This window comes from Staurois parvus, unplaced genomic scaffold (assembly GCF_062004578.1).
Source record: "Staurois parvus isolate SC_StPar_1 unplaced genomic scaffold, SC_StPar_1.0 ptg000335l, whole genome shotgun sequence".
Lineage (NCBI taxonomy): Eukaryota > Metazoa > Chordata > Amphibia > Anura > Ranidae > Staurois > Staurois parvus.
In genome coordinates, this window is record NW_028318131.1 from 1,707,839 (window position 1) to 1,723,934 (window position 16,096).

The window sequence follows — 16,096 nt, forward strand, 5'->3', positions numbered from 1 at the left end:
TAAAACGAAAAACTTTGCTTTGTTTTGATTCGTTATTTAAATGATTTCATGTAGTTTAATTCATTTAATTCATTTTTGGAATTCGTTTAGTGTTTTTTTTTGCATTTTTAAATTAGAGCGAATCGAAAAGTATTGAATCAGCATTCAAATGTGAATTTATTCTATTCGAAATTTGAATTTCGGAAGACGGTTATATTCTTTCTATTTCATTCTATTGTATTCTTTTTTCTTTTCTATTCTTTTATTTTATATTCTATTATTTTATATTCTTTTATTTTATAATATATTATTTTATATTCTATTCTATTTTATTCCTTTATTTTATATTTTATGTTATTCTAATGTTTTCTATTCTTTTTTTTTTAAATTCTATTCTAATCTTATTTTCTATTCTATTTTATTTTTTTCTATTCTATTCTTTTTTACTCTATTCTTTTCTATTGTATTCTGTTTTATGCATTTCAAAATTCGAATTTCGGAAGATGGCTATAATTTTTTCTATTCTATTCCAATCTATTCAATTTTATTTCTATTCTAGTCCATTCCTTTATTTTCTATTCTATTCTTTTATTTTCTATTCTTTTATATTTTATTCTATTCTGTTTTATTCTATTCTATTCTTTACACTAATACACACCGTCTTTGAAATAAATCAGCAATATTCAGCAATATTTTTATATTTCAGCCGAAATTTCATTTCATTATTTCGGATTCATTTAAATAATTACTTCTGAAATTCAGATTCATCCAAACTTCCAAATAACAAAAAATTCATTTTTATTTCAATTTGGAACAAAATGAACCACACATGTCTGTTCAGTATGATCTTAAGTGCATACAGTATTTACATTGATCCAACATGGACAATGAAAATAAACATATCTCATACCTGAGGGACCAATGTGGACTCTGATAATCACTGTAGCAGTCGGTTTTACTACAGTGATCTTCAAAGTTCTGTGCTGAGTTGCAGCCCCACTGCACACTGACCCTAGGAGGTCACCCACTTGGCACTGCCGCCATACAAAATACTTTGTATTTTATTCAATGAAAGCAAGGCATTCTCTAATTGGATGAGGTGGAGAGGAGGGGTGGTGACGCCACAATCTCCAACTTGTCCAACCAAAGAACGGCTTGTATAAAATGAAAAAATACAAGGCATTCTGTGGTTGGTGTGCAGTGGTGCAGCCACTTGGCACAGGACCCAAAAGACTGTGGCAAATAATGTAGTAGCACCAACTGCTACAGTGAGTTCCAGCTTCCCCAGCTGTCCCTCAGGTATGAGTTATACTCTTTAGTTTATACTGGAGTTTAGATTTAAATATCTATTCTAAGTCTAATAATAATCTTATTTATTTGCCATAATTTGCATATTTGTATTTCTTTTTTATAGGGAAAAGATGGTCAGAGGGGACCTATTGGCCCTTCAGGCCCCAAGGTATTGAACTTATTATTTCATTACGTTTTCATCATAAGAGAACACTTGTGTCTTTTAATTAGTGCTGTCTTTTTGTCCCATTGTTTATCGCAATAAGTGCCTTTACTTTCTATTGTGTGCTTCCATTAGGGAGAAATTGTAGAAATTATTGCTACTGGACTTCCTGGAGAAAGAGGATTCCCAGGACCAAAAGGGATCAGGGTCAGTACATCAGTCATCAAAAATTAAAATGTTACATTTGCACGTTAGACCGGCCATTCTCAACCAGGGTTCGGTGCAATCGTAGGGTTCCTCCAAAAGTCGCCAGGGGTTTCATGAGCTGTGGCTGATTGATCTCTCACTTGGTGCCTACATAGTTCAAGGGTCAGTGCCACCTGGCAGAGTCAGCCCCATGACACCAATGATCTTTTTAATCATTTATAAAGGTGGCATTCTTCCCATTAGCCTACAATGAAAGAGACATTTTCCCACTGGCCACCAAATAAATTGGTTTTGGTAGGTGTAACGAACCTGTCCCAGCCTGCGCTGAGTACTTCCGTTAGAATATCGCTTCCCCGTCCCAACACCGACCACAGACACGACAGATTGGAAGTAAACCAGGAAATAGACTACTTTATTTTAACACAGATACAAGATATATACATTCAAGGGAACAACCCCCCCCCCCTCCCTGCATAATGACACAGGGCAGGGCAATCTACCTTTAGTAACAAGAGACACACCAACAGACAGTCCCATCAGGAGGGAGGGCTGCTGGAAACACCCCCCACCAAGCCAATACACAAACACATACATTCCATAATAGTTTGCGCCCAAGCAAGGCACATGGCATTAAACAATCCACAACCCCCCCACCCCAATATTAGGACAGATCACCCTGTACCCCTAGCAGGCATAGGGTAACTTACACATAATAGGGATATGGGGAGCTGAGACAGGGGTCTCCCCACCTCTCCAAAGTGAGCTGCGTTCCATGGGCCCCCCACCCAAAGTGACTCCTGTCACAGTAGGGTTCCTTAAGACCTTAAAGTAATTTCAAGGGGATTTTAAATTTTCCTCTGGGATAAGAAATGTTGAGAAATGCTGGACTGTACAATATATTAGACAATGCAAAAATGGAGCATATTTCTCTTATAATCATATGCAGAAGGCTATAAGTAACATGTTCTGTTTTTCTCCTGACAGGGAGACCCCGGAGAAGACGGAGGGAGAGGACCCAAAGGCGATAAGGTCTGGTTGTAGTAGTAAGTCTACAGAGAGGTCTTCTACCAAATGCCTGTCAGTTGACTCAGACTCTTTACTTTTCTCTTACCCTTGAAGTAATATTAAACCCTCACTGTATAAAGCATTTTCCCCTTTAACTCCGATTGCCTCTCAGGGGATCAGGAAGGAATTTTTTTCCCAGCAGGAGCAAAGTCATAATAAGTATGTGTGCTTGTGAGCAGGGGCGGACTGACAAATCATGGGGCCCCCAGGTAATAGGGGATCATGGGGCTCCTGTGTCTTTGCCCAAACTCAAAAAAGCCTATGAAAAGGGTACCAGGGGCATCTCATGGGGCCCCCTACTGATCCTGGGCCTTCGGGCAGTGCCTGAGTTTCCAAATGGTCAGTCCGCCCCTGCTTGTGAGCTACTATGTGGTATTAAATAAATAAAATACAAATAAAATAATTCCTATTGTTGTGGTTCACTGACACTTTTTACACATACCCATATAACTGTGCGAAAGTGATTAATTTATATTTTTAAACGTGCCGCACTCCACTGTGAATAAATTATTAATTTACTGAAAATATGTGTATTTATAACACCATTAAATAAATAATTGAATACCTGTGCCAAACTTTAAAATATATTAATGTGCAATATGTGCTCAATTAAATTAATATAAATATACTCAAAATTTAAAAGATATAATCTTATAAATTTACATTTATAAGACTACATTTAGAATTGTTTGATTTATTGATTTGGACACTATATTCTGAATTTAATATTTATTGCATTGATTTTTAATTTTTTATTTAGACACGATTATATCTTATATATTTTGAGTAAATTTATATTAATTTAATTGAGCAAATATTGCACATTAATATATTTTAAAGTTTGGCACAGGTATTCAATTATTTATTTAATGGTGTTATAAATAAACATATTTTCAGTAAATTAATAATTTATTCACAGTGGAGCGCGGCACGTTTAAAAATACAAATTGGATCATGCTTTGCTGGGGGTTTTTTTGCCATCCTCTGGATCAACTGTGGGTATAGGATTATAACTTTTTTTTTAATGGTTGAACTGGATGGACTTTTGTCTTTTTTCAGCCAGACTAACTATGTAACTATGTAACTTGTTACAATTAACAGTTTCCAGGCTATTTAGTAGTAATATGTCCCATATCGCTCTCTTGCCACCAGGATCAGGAAGATGTTGCTCTCTTGCAGGCGACGTACATTCTGCAGAATATTTGGCACCATCTCTCTGGTCCATCTAACACATACAAATTAGTGAGTGTTCTCCCTGCATAGTTTAGTGATCCTGTTCCTGGTAAGATCTCGCCAGGGACAGGATCACAAAAGTGACATAGACCTGAACCTGGCTTGCAATGTTTTCCTGGTATGGATAAATGAAGGGTAATACAAAGACTGAAATACTTACCTTTCCTCAAGAAAATGCTACGTCCCTTCTGTGTCCGTCATGAAAAACAAACAGCCTAGGCATTTGGTCAAGTGATATTGACTATCCCTTGTACAATCACCAACAAAAAAAAATCATTAATTGCACCTCCGTTGAAATTTCAGATAAGGGTGACAATTGCTGTGCCTAGCTACTTACGTAAGTGAGGAACAAAGGTAGTCTCTTGTATCTGCTGCTGAAACAATGTCATACTTCACGTACCATAAGAGTTGAAGTCACATAGTTGAGACACAGGTCAGCATGCATGAAAAGTTAGAGTTGGGATTCCCTACAGATGTAGCCTCGGAAAAGGGAGTCTCATTCCTTAGGATCCATCTGCTGTGTAGTATATCTATGGTGAGGGATTCAAAGACACTAAATTGATCCATTTTACTGTATTCCCTATTATCTTTTTCTTTGCAAGGTTCTCCTACGCACTTTTTAAACCAGTTTTGGGAACCATAACCAACCTTGCTTTTGTTTTATTTTTTTCCAGGGAGCCGATGGGCCTAAAGGAGACAAAGGTGAACCTGGGGAGAAAGGCCGAGATGGACTGGTGGTAAGAGTTTCATGATATGGTTTAATGATATCTACAGTTTGAAAACCTTCTGCCATTTTGGCCATGGGGCTCACTTCCCTTTGTCTCATATAGAACGCTGGTGCTTGATAAGTGGCCCAGTGTAAAAACATGGGAACGAGTAGAGAGTCTTCAGTCTTTTGAGCTCTCGCTGGGATAACACTGGGCTCCGTTTCTTTGTTGGGCTCCCAATAGTAGCATAAGGGGAGCAAAAGGAAGGTCAGTAAGTGCTTTTGGGGAGGTCTGCATTACAGAGAACCTTTTGCTTTGATCTGCAAGGGCCAATTCATAGGTTCAGTTTAAACTGCTTGCTTGACCCTCCTCTAGAATATAAAACTTTTCAATGTATACTCACCAGCTGAAAGTTTTAGTCAAGCTTTCATAGGGAGGACCTGCTTTGGAAACAAATAGACAGGAAGGAGAGGATCTCTTGTGGCTTACTAGAGGGAGCGCACTTGGGGTGGATTGTAATCTTCATTAGTAGACCAGGTTGAAGTAGATGCAATGACCCCCAAGACTTAGAGACATTTTCCAAAGTAGATGTAAATATAATGAATTAAATTACCTGTGCTCAATGATATTTGTTTCATGTAGCTTGCTAAATTTATGGCATTCCTGTAGGGTGCTACTGGAGAGAGAGGGCTGGCAGGGCCCGAAGGAAAACCGGTATGTGATTTTACAATTATCTTTCTCAGTTGAAGTTCAGCATTTTTTAGTTTTCCACCATCACACCAATACCAACAAATTAATTTCTTCTTCCATCAATCGATTGCAATTAATTTCATCCATTTACTTCCACTATTTCAATAATCAATTCATAAGGAGAAAGGTTGTCTCCACAAAGGCCCCTTTTAATAGAACATTGACCGTAATCATCTAAAAAGTCAGCCACGTCATACAAAAACTGCTTCCGCCATGACCATTACCGAAAACATGAACTATTACCCACAAATCTTTACACAAAGGAAAAAAAGGAGCTACTTCAACCTACACTTTTCCTTCATAGTTTTTTTTTAAATTTCAGGTATTACATACTGTACATTCACATTTTTCCCTGCCCCCAGAGAGCGTACAATATCAGGTCCCTCTCTCGCATGCATATAAATATACAGGGTGCGGCAACATAACTTCCTTTTTTCAAAACGCAATAAAACCCATTTTATGAATCAGAATAGTTTTTATTGTCTTTAATAATGTAGGTACATATCTAAAGTTCTCTTTTACACAGTTTTGAAAATCATATCAGGTAGGTGACGCCCCCCATTGTCCATACACTGAATAAGCCGATTTCTGGCGTTTTTCATGACCCTTTCCAGCATAGCAGCGGGTATGTTGGCAATTTCTGCGCGGATGTTGGCCTTCAGGTCTTGTAGGGTCCTTGGATGGTTTACATAAACGCGGAATTTCAAAAAACCCCACAAAAAAAAGTTGCAAGGGGCCAAATCGGGGGAGCGGGCTGGCCACTCCAAATCGCCCCTTATTGAGATGAGGCGCTCCGGGAAGTGTTCCCTTAACGGCCCCACGGGGCTACATTGAAGCGACGTCGGAAGGTGCGTTGGGTTGCGATCACAGAAAATCCGTTCGAAAAGTAGACCTCTACGGCAAACGCACGCTGCTCACTGTTCCAACGCATGATGATGACTGACCTGGAAGAGAACAAAAACTTTAGAACTACGCTTGTCACCTGAGACCAATCCCGCCCCGCTATGGCCGCTACAGCCTGAATGGCACGCATTTCAAAAAAGGAAGTTATGTTGCAGCACCCTGTATATACAAACATACTAGAGCCAATTTACCTACCAGCCATGTCTTTGGAGCGTAGGCAGAAACTCATGCAAGCACAGGGACTATAGAAAACTCCATGCAGATAGGACCGTGGCAGGGATTCAAACCAGGGGCAGAAGTGCTGGTCTCTATGCCACTGTGTTGCCCTACTTCATCTGTGCCATCAGGTATCTGCAAAACATCCATTAGATATGTTGAAGGAAGTATAGGTGTGTGCAGCCTATAGGGTGTGCACACTAAAGCGCAAACACACATGCATGTATACTGTATATATATATATATATATATATATATACTGTATATACATACACTCTGCCTTGCTGCCCTCTGCCCTACCGGGACATTTTCTCCCTTCCTGCAGATTCAAAGTGAGAGAGATTGATTGGCCAATCAATGATCACATGATCGGGACCTCACACAGAGGTTCCGTACAGCGATCGAAGTTCCGCTGTGTCCTCAGGACACTGGGCACTGGATTGCGGTGCCGCGAGCTCCCAGGGTGCGCGCACAGGCTAAAATAGCGGGCACCATTTATGAACAGCAACTCGCTCCTGCACTGCCCCCGCCTGGCCGTTTATATACACGGGCCGCACGGGAAGTGGTTAAATCATTTGACTATCCCTGTGTGTTGAAAGTGCAACACTCAGCTTCAGTGAAGTATTTAGGTTTTGTGCTGCCCTAGGCAACACAAAAATTGGACGCCCCCTCCCCTGCAAAGAGAGTCTGACTCTGACCTACACCCCCCCCCTTCTGCTAACACACACCCCCCCCCTTCCCTGCGAGAGAGAGAAGACACTCACCTTCACAGCTCCGGACATCCCTGGGAATGGGTCAGGCTCTGCATACACCATGAAGCAGCCCCTCTCAGGTCCCACCTGGTCCCCAGTCCCTTTTTCCATAGGGGGGGGCATTGATGCCCCCCTGAAAATTTCCGCCCTAGGCAAATGCCTTGTTTGCCTTGTGGTAAATACACCCCTGCTCTACTTGTCATTACAAAATACAATAATTGTTTAATTTTTTGTTTGCATTCGGAGTCAGATTGTATTACGCATTGCAGACTGGTCAACTATGTTAATTACAACAATTGTTTGGATATTAATGGCACATTAACCTAACTTTTTCACAGTTGTCTCCCATGCAGGAGGATGTAGACCCTGGATATAGTTTCGCATGGCAGTACACTTTGAACCCAATGCATTGTGCTGTACATTACATAATGGGGTTTGCTGCTCCCTTTTATGTTGTGCTGTACACTACACACTCCGGATCACTGCACTTCTTCAGGGGTGTCAAACTGGCGGCCCTCCAGCTGTTTGCAAACTACAAGTCCCATGAGGCATTGCAAGGCTGACAGTCACAAACATGACTCCCAAAGGCAGAGGCATGATGGGACTTGTAGTTTCGCAACAGCTGGAGGACCGCCAGTTTGACACCCCTGCCTTACACCATTCTGTACATTACATAACCAGGAATACTACACTCTGTACATGGTGCTGTGTACATCACATACTGCAGATCATTTTAACCTCTTGGCGCTCGCGCTTCCCGGCCCTTTAAGAGTTTCTGAAGCCTAGAGGCGGGGCGGGGTTTTAGGGTCGTGTGACCGCCGTGATTCGCCGTCACGGCGGTCACATGATTGGAAAAGGTCCCGATCAAAAGGGGAGATCGGGACCTTCCCGGGAGTCGTGGACATATGTGCTGGGAGTGCGCAGGGTGAAACACTCTTTAATAAAATATGGAGTCCTGAAAACAGACTCGCTACACCTTCATAAAAACCTCAGCCCTCATGCACATGCGTTTTGATAACACTGGTAAAGCTAGCTGTGTAAAGTCACGTTACGTCAGCTTTTTTGCATTTTTGCATTAGTGTTTAGCGGCGTTTTGCCACGATAAGTGGCGTTTTCCCGCGTTTTTACACGTTTTTGTTTTTTAGCATTTTTCTACCCCGAAAAGATTTTGGGGGGTCAAAAAGATGTCCAAAAATTCTGGTTTGCGGCTTTTGCTGCGTTTTTCAGCATTAGACCGGTTTTACAGTTAAAAACTCCTCTGGAAATCCACTAGTCCTGGGTTTTTTTTGCCAGCCAAAAAAATGTTGATTACAGCCTATGTGTGCATGGACACATAGAATAACATGCCGGGGGGTTTACTAGCTGCAGAAAAAAATGCCAAAAGCCAAAAACAGCCACTGTAAAAACGTCTCGTGTGCATGAGGACTCAAGCAAAATCAAAATTTCAGTTTGAAGTAGCTAAATACATTCCATTTGCATCTAAACAAAAGGAGCTCAAAGTCTTAAAGTTTTCTTTTCTAAAGCAGCCACAGCCCAAGTAATAAAAAAAAAGCCTGTACCCTGCCAGCATACTGCAGATAAGGGCTCTTGTTCTCTTTGTGAAAGCAGTGGTTTCTCTGCTGAGGTCTGACATGTTCACTACAGAATCAGAGCCACAGCTCACCAATCAGCGGGAAGCATGAGCTTTGCAGGTAGCTGAATTCCAGGCCTAATTTAGTAGATAGCCTGTGAGACCACAGTAGTGAGACCACTGCTTTCACATGGAGAACAATGCTCCTTTCCTACAGCATGCTGGCAGGGGACAGGCTTTTCTGCCCAGACTGTGACTGCTTTAAAATGAAAAAAGCTGTAAGACACCAAATACCTTTTTCTTTGATGCATTTGGAATGTATTTAGCCAGTTGGAACTGAAGGTTGAATTTTGATTTAAATACAGAAGTATGGGCCTCATTCATGTGGAGCATACCACAGCGTATGCCCATACACGGCCATATTTACCCACACAGGTACTCCGTTTTCATATCAATTGGGGCTCAGCGGCTGCTTCCAATTTATCGTCAGTGTGGGTGCAGATATGTCCCCCCCAACACCCGCATGGATGTCAAGTTGGGAGCAGCAGCTGTGTCCATGAAGCTACTGCCCCCCAATTGATATGAATGGGATGGCCTGCATGAGGATGCATGGAACACCTATGCATCTGAGCGTGGGTAAATATGGCCCCGTATGGGCGTACTCTGTAATATGCCCCATATGAACGAGGCCTGAAGGATAACAGTTTATACATTTACCCTTAAATGTTGTTAACTCAATAATATCGTATGTAAAATCAATTAGAAAGGGTTAGATGCCCTCAAAGCAACTGTGACCTGTTTGATTCCTTCCTGTTCTGTGTCCATTCCATTCGTTGTAGGGCGAGAAGGGCGAAAGCGGGCGTTCTGGCCCAGCTGTAAGTAAACCCTCACCCTCTTGGCCGTAGTTTGGCCCTTTGGTTTGAGTCGGTTGTTGCAGCCCTCATACTTGCTTTGGTGTGTCCCATTGCACGGTCACTTTTAATGATTGACCCGGGTTCTGGTTAACTCATCTTTGCTTCTACTAATGATTTAGCTTGCATTAAATATATCCGCAGGGCATGCCGGGCTTCCCAGGAGTCCTTGGACGACCGGTAGGTGCTCAGTTTGCATGTGGCATGTTTGTTTTACATTGTTCGAATTTGTTGTGACAGCAAGACCCAACTATGCTCTACAGCATCCGTGATCTGTGCTAAATAGCCATTACTCATTGGAAGATAACTTCCCCTTGTGATTGTCCCATAATGGTCTTCATTTGTTTTACGTTGGTACACCATTGTTACTAAGCTGCAGAGTTGTGGTTCTTAATGGGCCAAATTGCAAATCTGTAGGTTTGGGTATGGACAGTGCCGTTTCTCTGCTGTGATTAGGGTGACAACCCACATTGTTCAGAATATTGTCTGTTCCCACCCCACAAAGAGCAAGTTATTTGTATGCATTGCACATGGGCTAAAAATATATATATTATTATTATTATTTTTATCCAATAACATAGTCCCTGTTAACATTTATTTTGTGCAGAAGTACAATTATACACTTTTTGTTATGAACATGACCTGATCTTAAACATATCTAAAGTAATAACAGAGCTAAAGTGCAGGTACAAGGTGCTGGCAAGTACCTGTTTTAGTCGAGCTCCCCAGGATCCTAATTCCAGATTCTGCATAGGGGTTTAACCTTTACCCAAGTCAAGATTACCCCCTGCCCCCTCCCCCCCCCCAGCTCAATGCCATCCCCCCCCGCCTGTCAATTTGGCATGTTTTAAGGGGGGCAGGAACTGAGCTCTGGGAGGGGACAGGGCTGAATCCAAATTTGTATTTCAATGGTTGTTATTCATTTATCTACTTTAAAAAAAAAACGTAAGCAACAAGACACGCCCACACAGGGGCTATCAATGGCACATAAAAAGTAAAGAAAACAGTGCTCTAACACTGACAGAGCAAAAGGGGCGCCCACGCAGGGGCTATCAATGGCACATAGATTACAAAAACAGTGATAAAACACTGACAGAGCAAAAGGGGCACCCACACAGGGGCTATCAATGGCACATAGATTACAAAAACAGTGATAAAACACTGACAGAGCAAAAGGGGTTCCCACACGGGGGCTATCAATGGCACATAGATTACAAAAACAGTGATAAAACACTGACAGAGCAAAAGGGGCGCCCACGCAGAGGCTATCAATGGCACATAGATTACAAAAACAGTGATAAAACACTGACAGAGCAAAAGGGGCGCCCACGCGGGGGCTATCAATGGCACATAGATTACAAAAACAGTGATAAAACACTGACAGAGCAAAAGGGGCGCCCACACAGGGGCTATCAATGGCACATAGATTACAAAAACAGCGATAAAACACTGACAGAGCAAAAGGGGCGCCCACACAGGGGCTATCAATGGCACATACGTTACAAAAACAGTGATAAAACACTGACAGAGCAAAAGGGGCGCCCACGCGGGGGCTATCAATGGCACATAGATTACAAAAACAGTGATAAAACACTGACAGAGCAAAAGGTGCGCCCACGCGGGGGCTATCAATGGCACATAGATTACAAAAACAGTGATAAATCACTGACAGAGCAAAAGGTGCGCCCACACGGGGGCTATCAATGGCACATAGATTACAAAAACAATGATAAAACACTGACAGAGCAAAAGGGGCGCCCACACAGGGGCTATCAATGGCACATAGGTTACAAAAACAGTGATAAATCACTGACAGAGCAAAAGGGGCGCCCACACAGGGGCTATCAATGGCACATAGATTACAAAAACAGTGATATAACAATGACAGTGGCTCAAACCAAAGGCAGCTATCCACCACCTCACAAAAGACAAACAAAAATAGAAAGGAAAGAGGAGAAGAAAAGGAAGAAGACAAGACCAGGAGCTGGGGTCAATATCGAACAACATCAGAAACCCAGACTAGCCGGGAGGAGCGTGGGAAAAGCATATGTCAACCACGGCTCCCATATTTTCAAAATTTTGATTGGGAGTCGTTACAGATACGTGACATCTGTTCATTGAGCATCAGAGTGGTCATACGTTCCCGCACCCCCTGAAGAGAGACAGACAGGCTCTTCCACGCCTGAGCAATTGTTCTAGTGGCCGACAAAAGCAAATAGGAAGCCAACTTCTGCTGGTGAGCCAACAGGCCTGATATGGGACAATGAAGCAAATTGTACCGAGCATCCCAGCGTATGGAGAGATGGAACAAGGTGAAAAGGAGGCCAAACACACGAGACCAAAAATGAATCCGTTTCGGGCATGACCACCATATATGCAACACATCTCCACCATGACCACCAATCCAAATTTGGACAAATGTTCAGGCCACGTGCATTCTGAGCCTAGGAACCAAGAGGGGCACCAATGGGGCCTCAGTTTGGATGCTAAAGATGGCATGCACCAAGCAAATTTCACCTGCCTCCTGGAGGACTGTTCAAAATTCACTCAGTGGGTGACCCTGCTGGCCGCACTCTATTCAACAAACATCGAATGACTTGCGTCTGTAGCCTACTGAAAAATATTTGGAAGAATAGCCACCAATCAGAGGCAGCCACAGGTATACAATAGCTTAACAGGGGGATTTGTCCATGCATGCTATTTAGCATGGATGGAAATATTTGTTGGATTTCTTTCAAAATGAATCTACCAGAATATGGCCAACTTAGCACACTTTATTTTCTTGCTGTACACGGTGTCTGCACTTCAGCACTGCAGTGCCTTAGAGACATTTTCAGCCAGGTCAGGTTCTCTTCAATTTAAACATTTTGGAGCTACATGATAAAGGTTGAGCTCGATGTCTGGTTCTGGAGATGGCATATGGCTGAGCACTGTACAGTAAAGTTGGAGTCTCGTCCCATCTTGGTAAAAGGTGCGATTCATTTAATGCAGGAAGATGTAGAAGTTGATCATTTTGACAAAAAGAAAAAAAAAATTAAGGATTTTTCCAGGTTCTGTGAATACTTCTTGGATGAAACTTTAAGTCCAAAATAAATAACTTGGTATCTGTCAGCCTGGGGACTTTCAACCCCAATTTTTACTGACATCAGTACACTGTAAGGAAAAGAAATCAACAGAAAATGGCAAACTTTTAAAAGAGCAGAGCCATAATAACTCACAATATGCACTCCATGAAAATCCCCAGTAGTGCCTTTTAAAGTTATGACCAGGGGCGGACTGACCATTTGGAAACTCAGGGACTGCCCGAGGGCCCGGGGTCAGTAGGGGGCCCCATGAGATGCCCCTGGTACCTTTTTCATAGGCTTTTTTGAGTTTGCGCAAAGAAAAAAGGGGCCCCATGATCCCCTATTGCCCAGGGGCCCCATGAGTTGTCAGTCCGCACCTGGTTATGACCTCAATATTATAAGACTGGTCTCCTACCATTAGGCCTTCTGTTCATACTATTTTGCAGCAGTAAACAGATTCATTCTTCTCCATCACTGATACACTCACCAGCCACTTTATTAGGTCCACCTTGCTAGTACCGGGTTGGACCCCCTTTTGCCTTCAGAACTGCCTTCATTCTTTGTGGCATAGATTCAACAAGGTGTTGGAAGATTTTGGTGTGATAACATCACACAGTTGCTCCAGATTTGTCGGGTGTACATCCATGAACCGTTGATACAAGGCAGGATGGATCCATGCTTTCATGTTGTTTACGCCAAATTCTGACCCTACCATCTGAATGTCGCAGCTGAAATCGAGAATCATCAGACCAGGCAACATTGTTCCAATCTTTTATTGTCCAATTTTAGGGAGCCTGGGCGAATTGTAGCCTCCGTTTCCTGTTCTTAGCTAACAGTTGTGGTCTTCTGCTGCTGTAGCCCATCTGCTTCAAGGTTCGACGTGTTGTGCGTTCAGAGATGATATTCTGCATACCTTGGTTGTAACGAGTGGTTATTTGAGCTACTGTTGCCTTTCTATCATCTCCGCCCATTCTCTGACCTCTGATATCAGCAAGGGAATTTTGTCCACACAACTGCTGCTCACTGGATATTTTCTCTTTTTTGGACCATTCTCTGTAAACTCTAGAGATGTGTCAAAATCCCATTAGATCAGCAGTTTTTGAAATACTCAGATCAGCCCGTTTGGCAGCAACAACCATGCCACGTTCAAAGTCACGTCAGTCACCTTTCTTTCCCATTCATATGTTCGGTTTGAACTTCAGCAAGTCGTCTTCACCACGTCTAGATGCCTAAATACATTGAGTTGCTGCCATGTGATTGGCTGATTATCAATTTGTGTTTCCAAGCAATTGAACCGGTGTACCTTACAAAGTGGCTGGTGATTGTACAAATACTGCCATACAGTCTACAGTCAAGTCTTTTACTGGACCTGGAAAACCTCTTTATAGGAAACCTGTCATGAAAGAAACCACCATCAAAGGCATCCACCATTGATGAACTCTCTTTCTGAAAAATGCTTGCTGCCTGGCTGTTATGTGGGCTTCAAATATCTCTCATGGCAGGTCTACCTAACGCTAAACATGTAATCTGGTACTAACTCTTTACTGACCTTCTAATCAGTGCATGTTGTATGTATCTTGTTGGAGCTTGCCATGAAAACTGATGGGGAAATATCAAATATTGGAGACGTAAATGTTCTCTGTTACTGAGGACAAGTGTTAGAGCCTCTGGGCTAGAGCTGAAATGAATTGCACCTTTATACACCAAGTAGAAGTATCTGCTTTCAATATATCTTAGCATACTGAATGACTGTATGTACAATTAATGTTGATTAAGAAAAAATGTCAGAAATACAGAATATTGGCTGTATGATATCTGGTTGTATGGCGAGCAAAAGTAGCTTAAAGTTTAACTGAAACCACTTTCTTTTCAATTTCGATATATTGGCAAAGATTTGGAACCACTGTCAGGTTTTTATTGCTTGGCAGAACATCCATCCTGCATCCTTTGGTACATGCATACCCAACTTTCCTCTAAGATTGGGAGGCTTAAGCTGGCCATACACATAAATCCATACTCAATGCTAAAAAGCACCGATGGACAAATCTCCCATTGTATTATTATACAGGATTTATATGGTGCCAACAGTTTGCTCAGCGCTTTCCAATATAACGGGAGACAATACAGCAACAATACAGTTCAATACAAGAGGGATAGGAGGGCCCTGCTCCTTGGAGCTTACAATCTAGGAGGGAGGGGCTAGTGGTACAAAAGGTAGTAACTGTGGGGGATGGACTGGTTGGAAGAGTAGAAGATTCCAGTATTAGCTGGTGGCAGGATAGGCTTCCCTGAAGAGAGAGGTTTTCAGAGATCGCCTAAAAGTGAGCAGAGTAGGCGATAGTCTTATAAATTGGGGTAGAGAGTTCCAGAGGATGGGGGAAGCTCTGGAGAAGTCCTGGAGATGAGCATGGGAGGAGGAGACAAGGGAGCTAGAGAGCAGGAGGTCTTGCGAGGAGCGGAGAGGACGGTTTGGGTGATATATGGAGACAAGGTCGGTGATGTAATTTGGGGCAGAGGTAAAAATGGCTTTATATGTTATTGTTAATGTTTTGAATTTTATCCGTTGTGCAACGGGAAGCCAGTGGAGGGATTGGCAGAGAGGGATGGAGGACACTGAGTGGAAGCCAGTGGAGGGATTGGCAGAGAGGGGTGGAGGACACTGAGTGGAGGCCAGTGGAGAGATTGGCAGAGAGGGGTGGAGGACACTGAGTGGAAGCCAGTGGAAGGATTGGCAGAGAGGGATGGAGGACACTGAGTGGAAGCCAGTGGAGGGATTGGCAGAGAGGGGTGGAGGACACTGAATGGAAGCCAGTGGAGGGATTGGCAGAGAGGGGTGGAGGACACTGAGTGGAGGCCAGTGGAGAGATTGGCAGAGAGGGGTGGAGGACACTGAGTGGAAGCCAGTGGAAGGATTGGCAGAGAGGGATGGAGGACACTGAGTGGAAGCCAGTGGAGGGATTGGCAGAGAGGGGTGGAGGACACTGAGTGGAGGCCAGTGGAAAGATTGGCAGAGAGGGGTGGAGGACACTGAGTGGAGGCCAGTGGAGGGATTGGCAGAGAGAGGTGGAGGACACTGAGTGGAGGCCAGTGGAGGGATTGGCAGAGAGGGGTGGAGGACACTAAGTGGAGGCCAGTGGAGGGATTGGCAGAGAAGGGTGGCAGATACAGAACGGTTAGTAAGGTGGATGAGTCTGGCAGCAACATTCCTGATCCTGGGAGCTTACAATCTAAGAGACTATTACATTCTGACAGCAGGCCCCATGGCTTTCAGAATACCCAAACAGT

At 42.9% G+C, this 16,096-nt stretch overlaps 1 protein-coding gene across 3 annotated transcripts in view; it reads left to right on the forward strand.

The window, feature by feature from the left end:
• COL7A1 (collagen type VII alpha 1 chain) overlaps nt 1–16,096 on the forward strand; it is a 299,769-nt gene that overhangs the window by 222,791 nt on the left and 60,882 nt on the right. For 2 of the 3 annotated variants that reach the window (XM_089684079.1, XM_089684077.1), the window contains exons 77-82: nt 1,394–1,438; nt 1,568–1,639; nt 2,624–2,668; nt 4,612–4,674; nt 5,314–5,358; nt 9,891–9,926. In XM_089684079.1, coding sequence (XP_089540205.1) covers nt 1,394–1,438; nt 1,568–1,639; nt 2,624–2,668; nt 4,612–4,674; nt 5,314–5,358; nt 9,891–9,926 — 306 coding nt within the window. Of the gene's footprint in view, nt 1–1,393; nt 1,439–1,567; nt 1,640–2,623; nt 2,669–4,611; nt 4,675–5,313; nt 5,359–9,674; nt 9,711–9,890; nt 9,927–16,096 lie in introns of all 3 variants that reach the window. The other variant, XM_089684078.1, reaches the window with a different exon arrangement.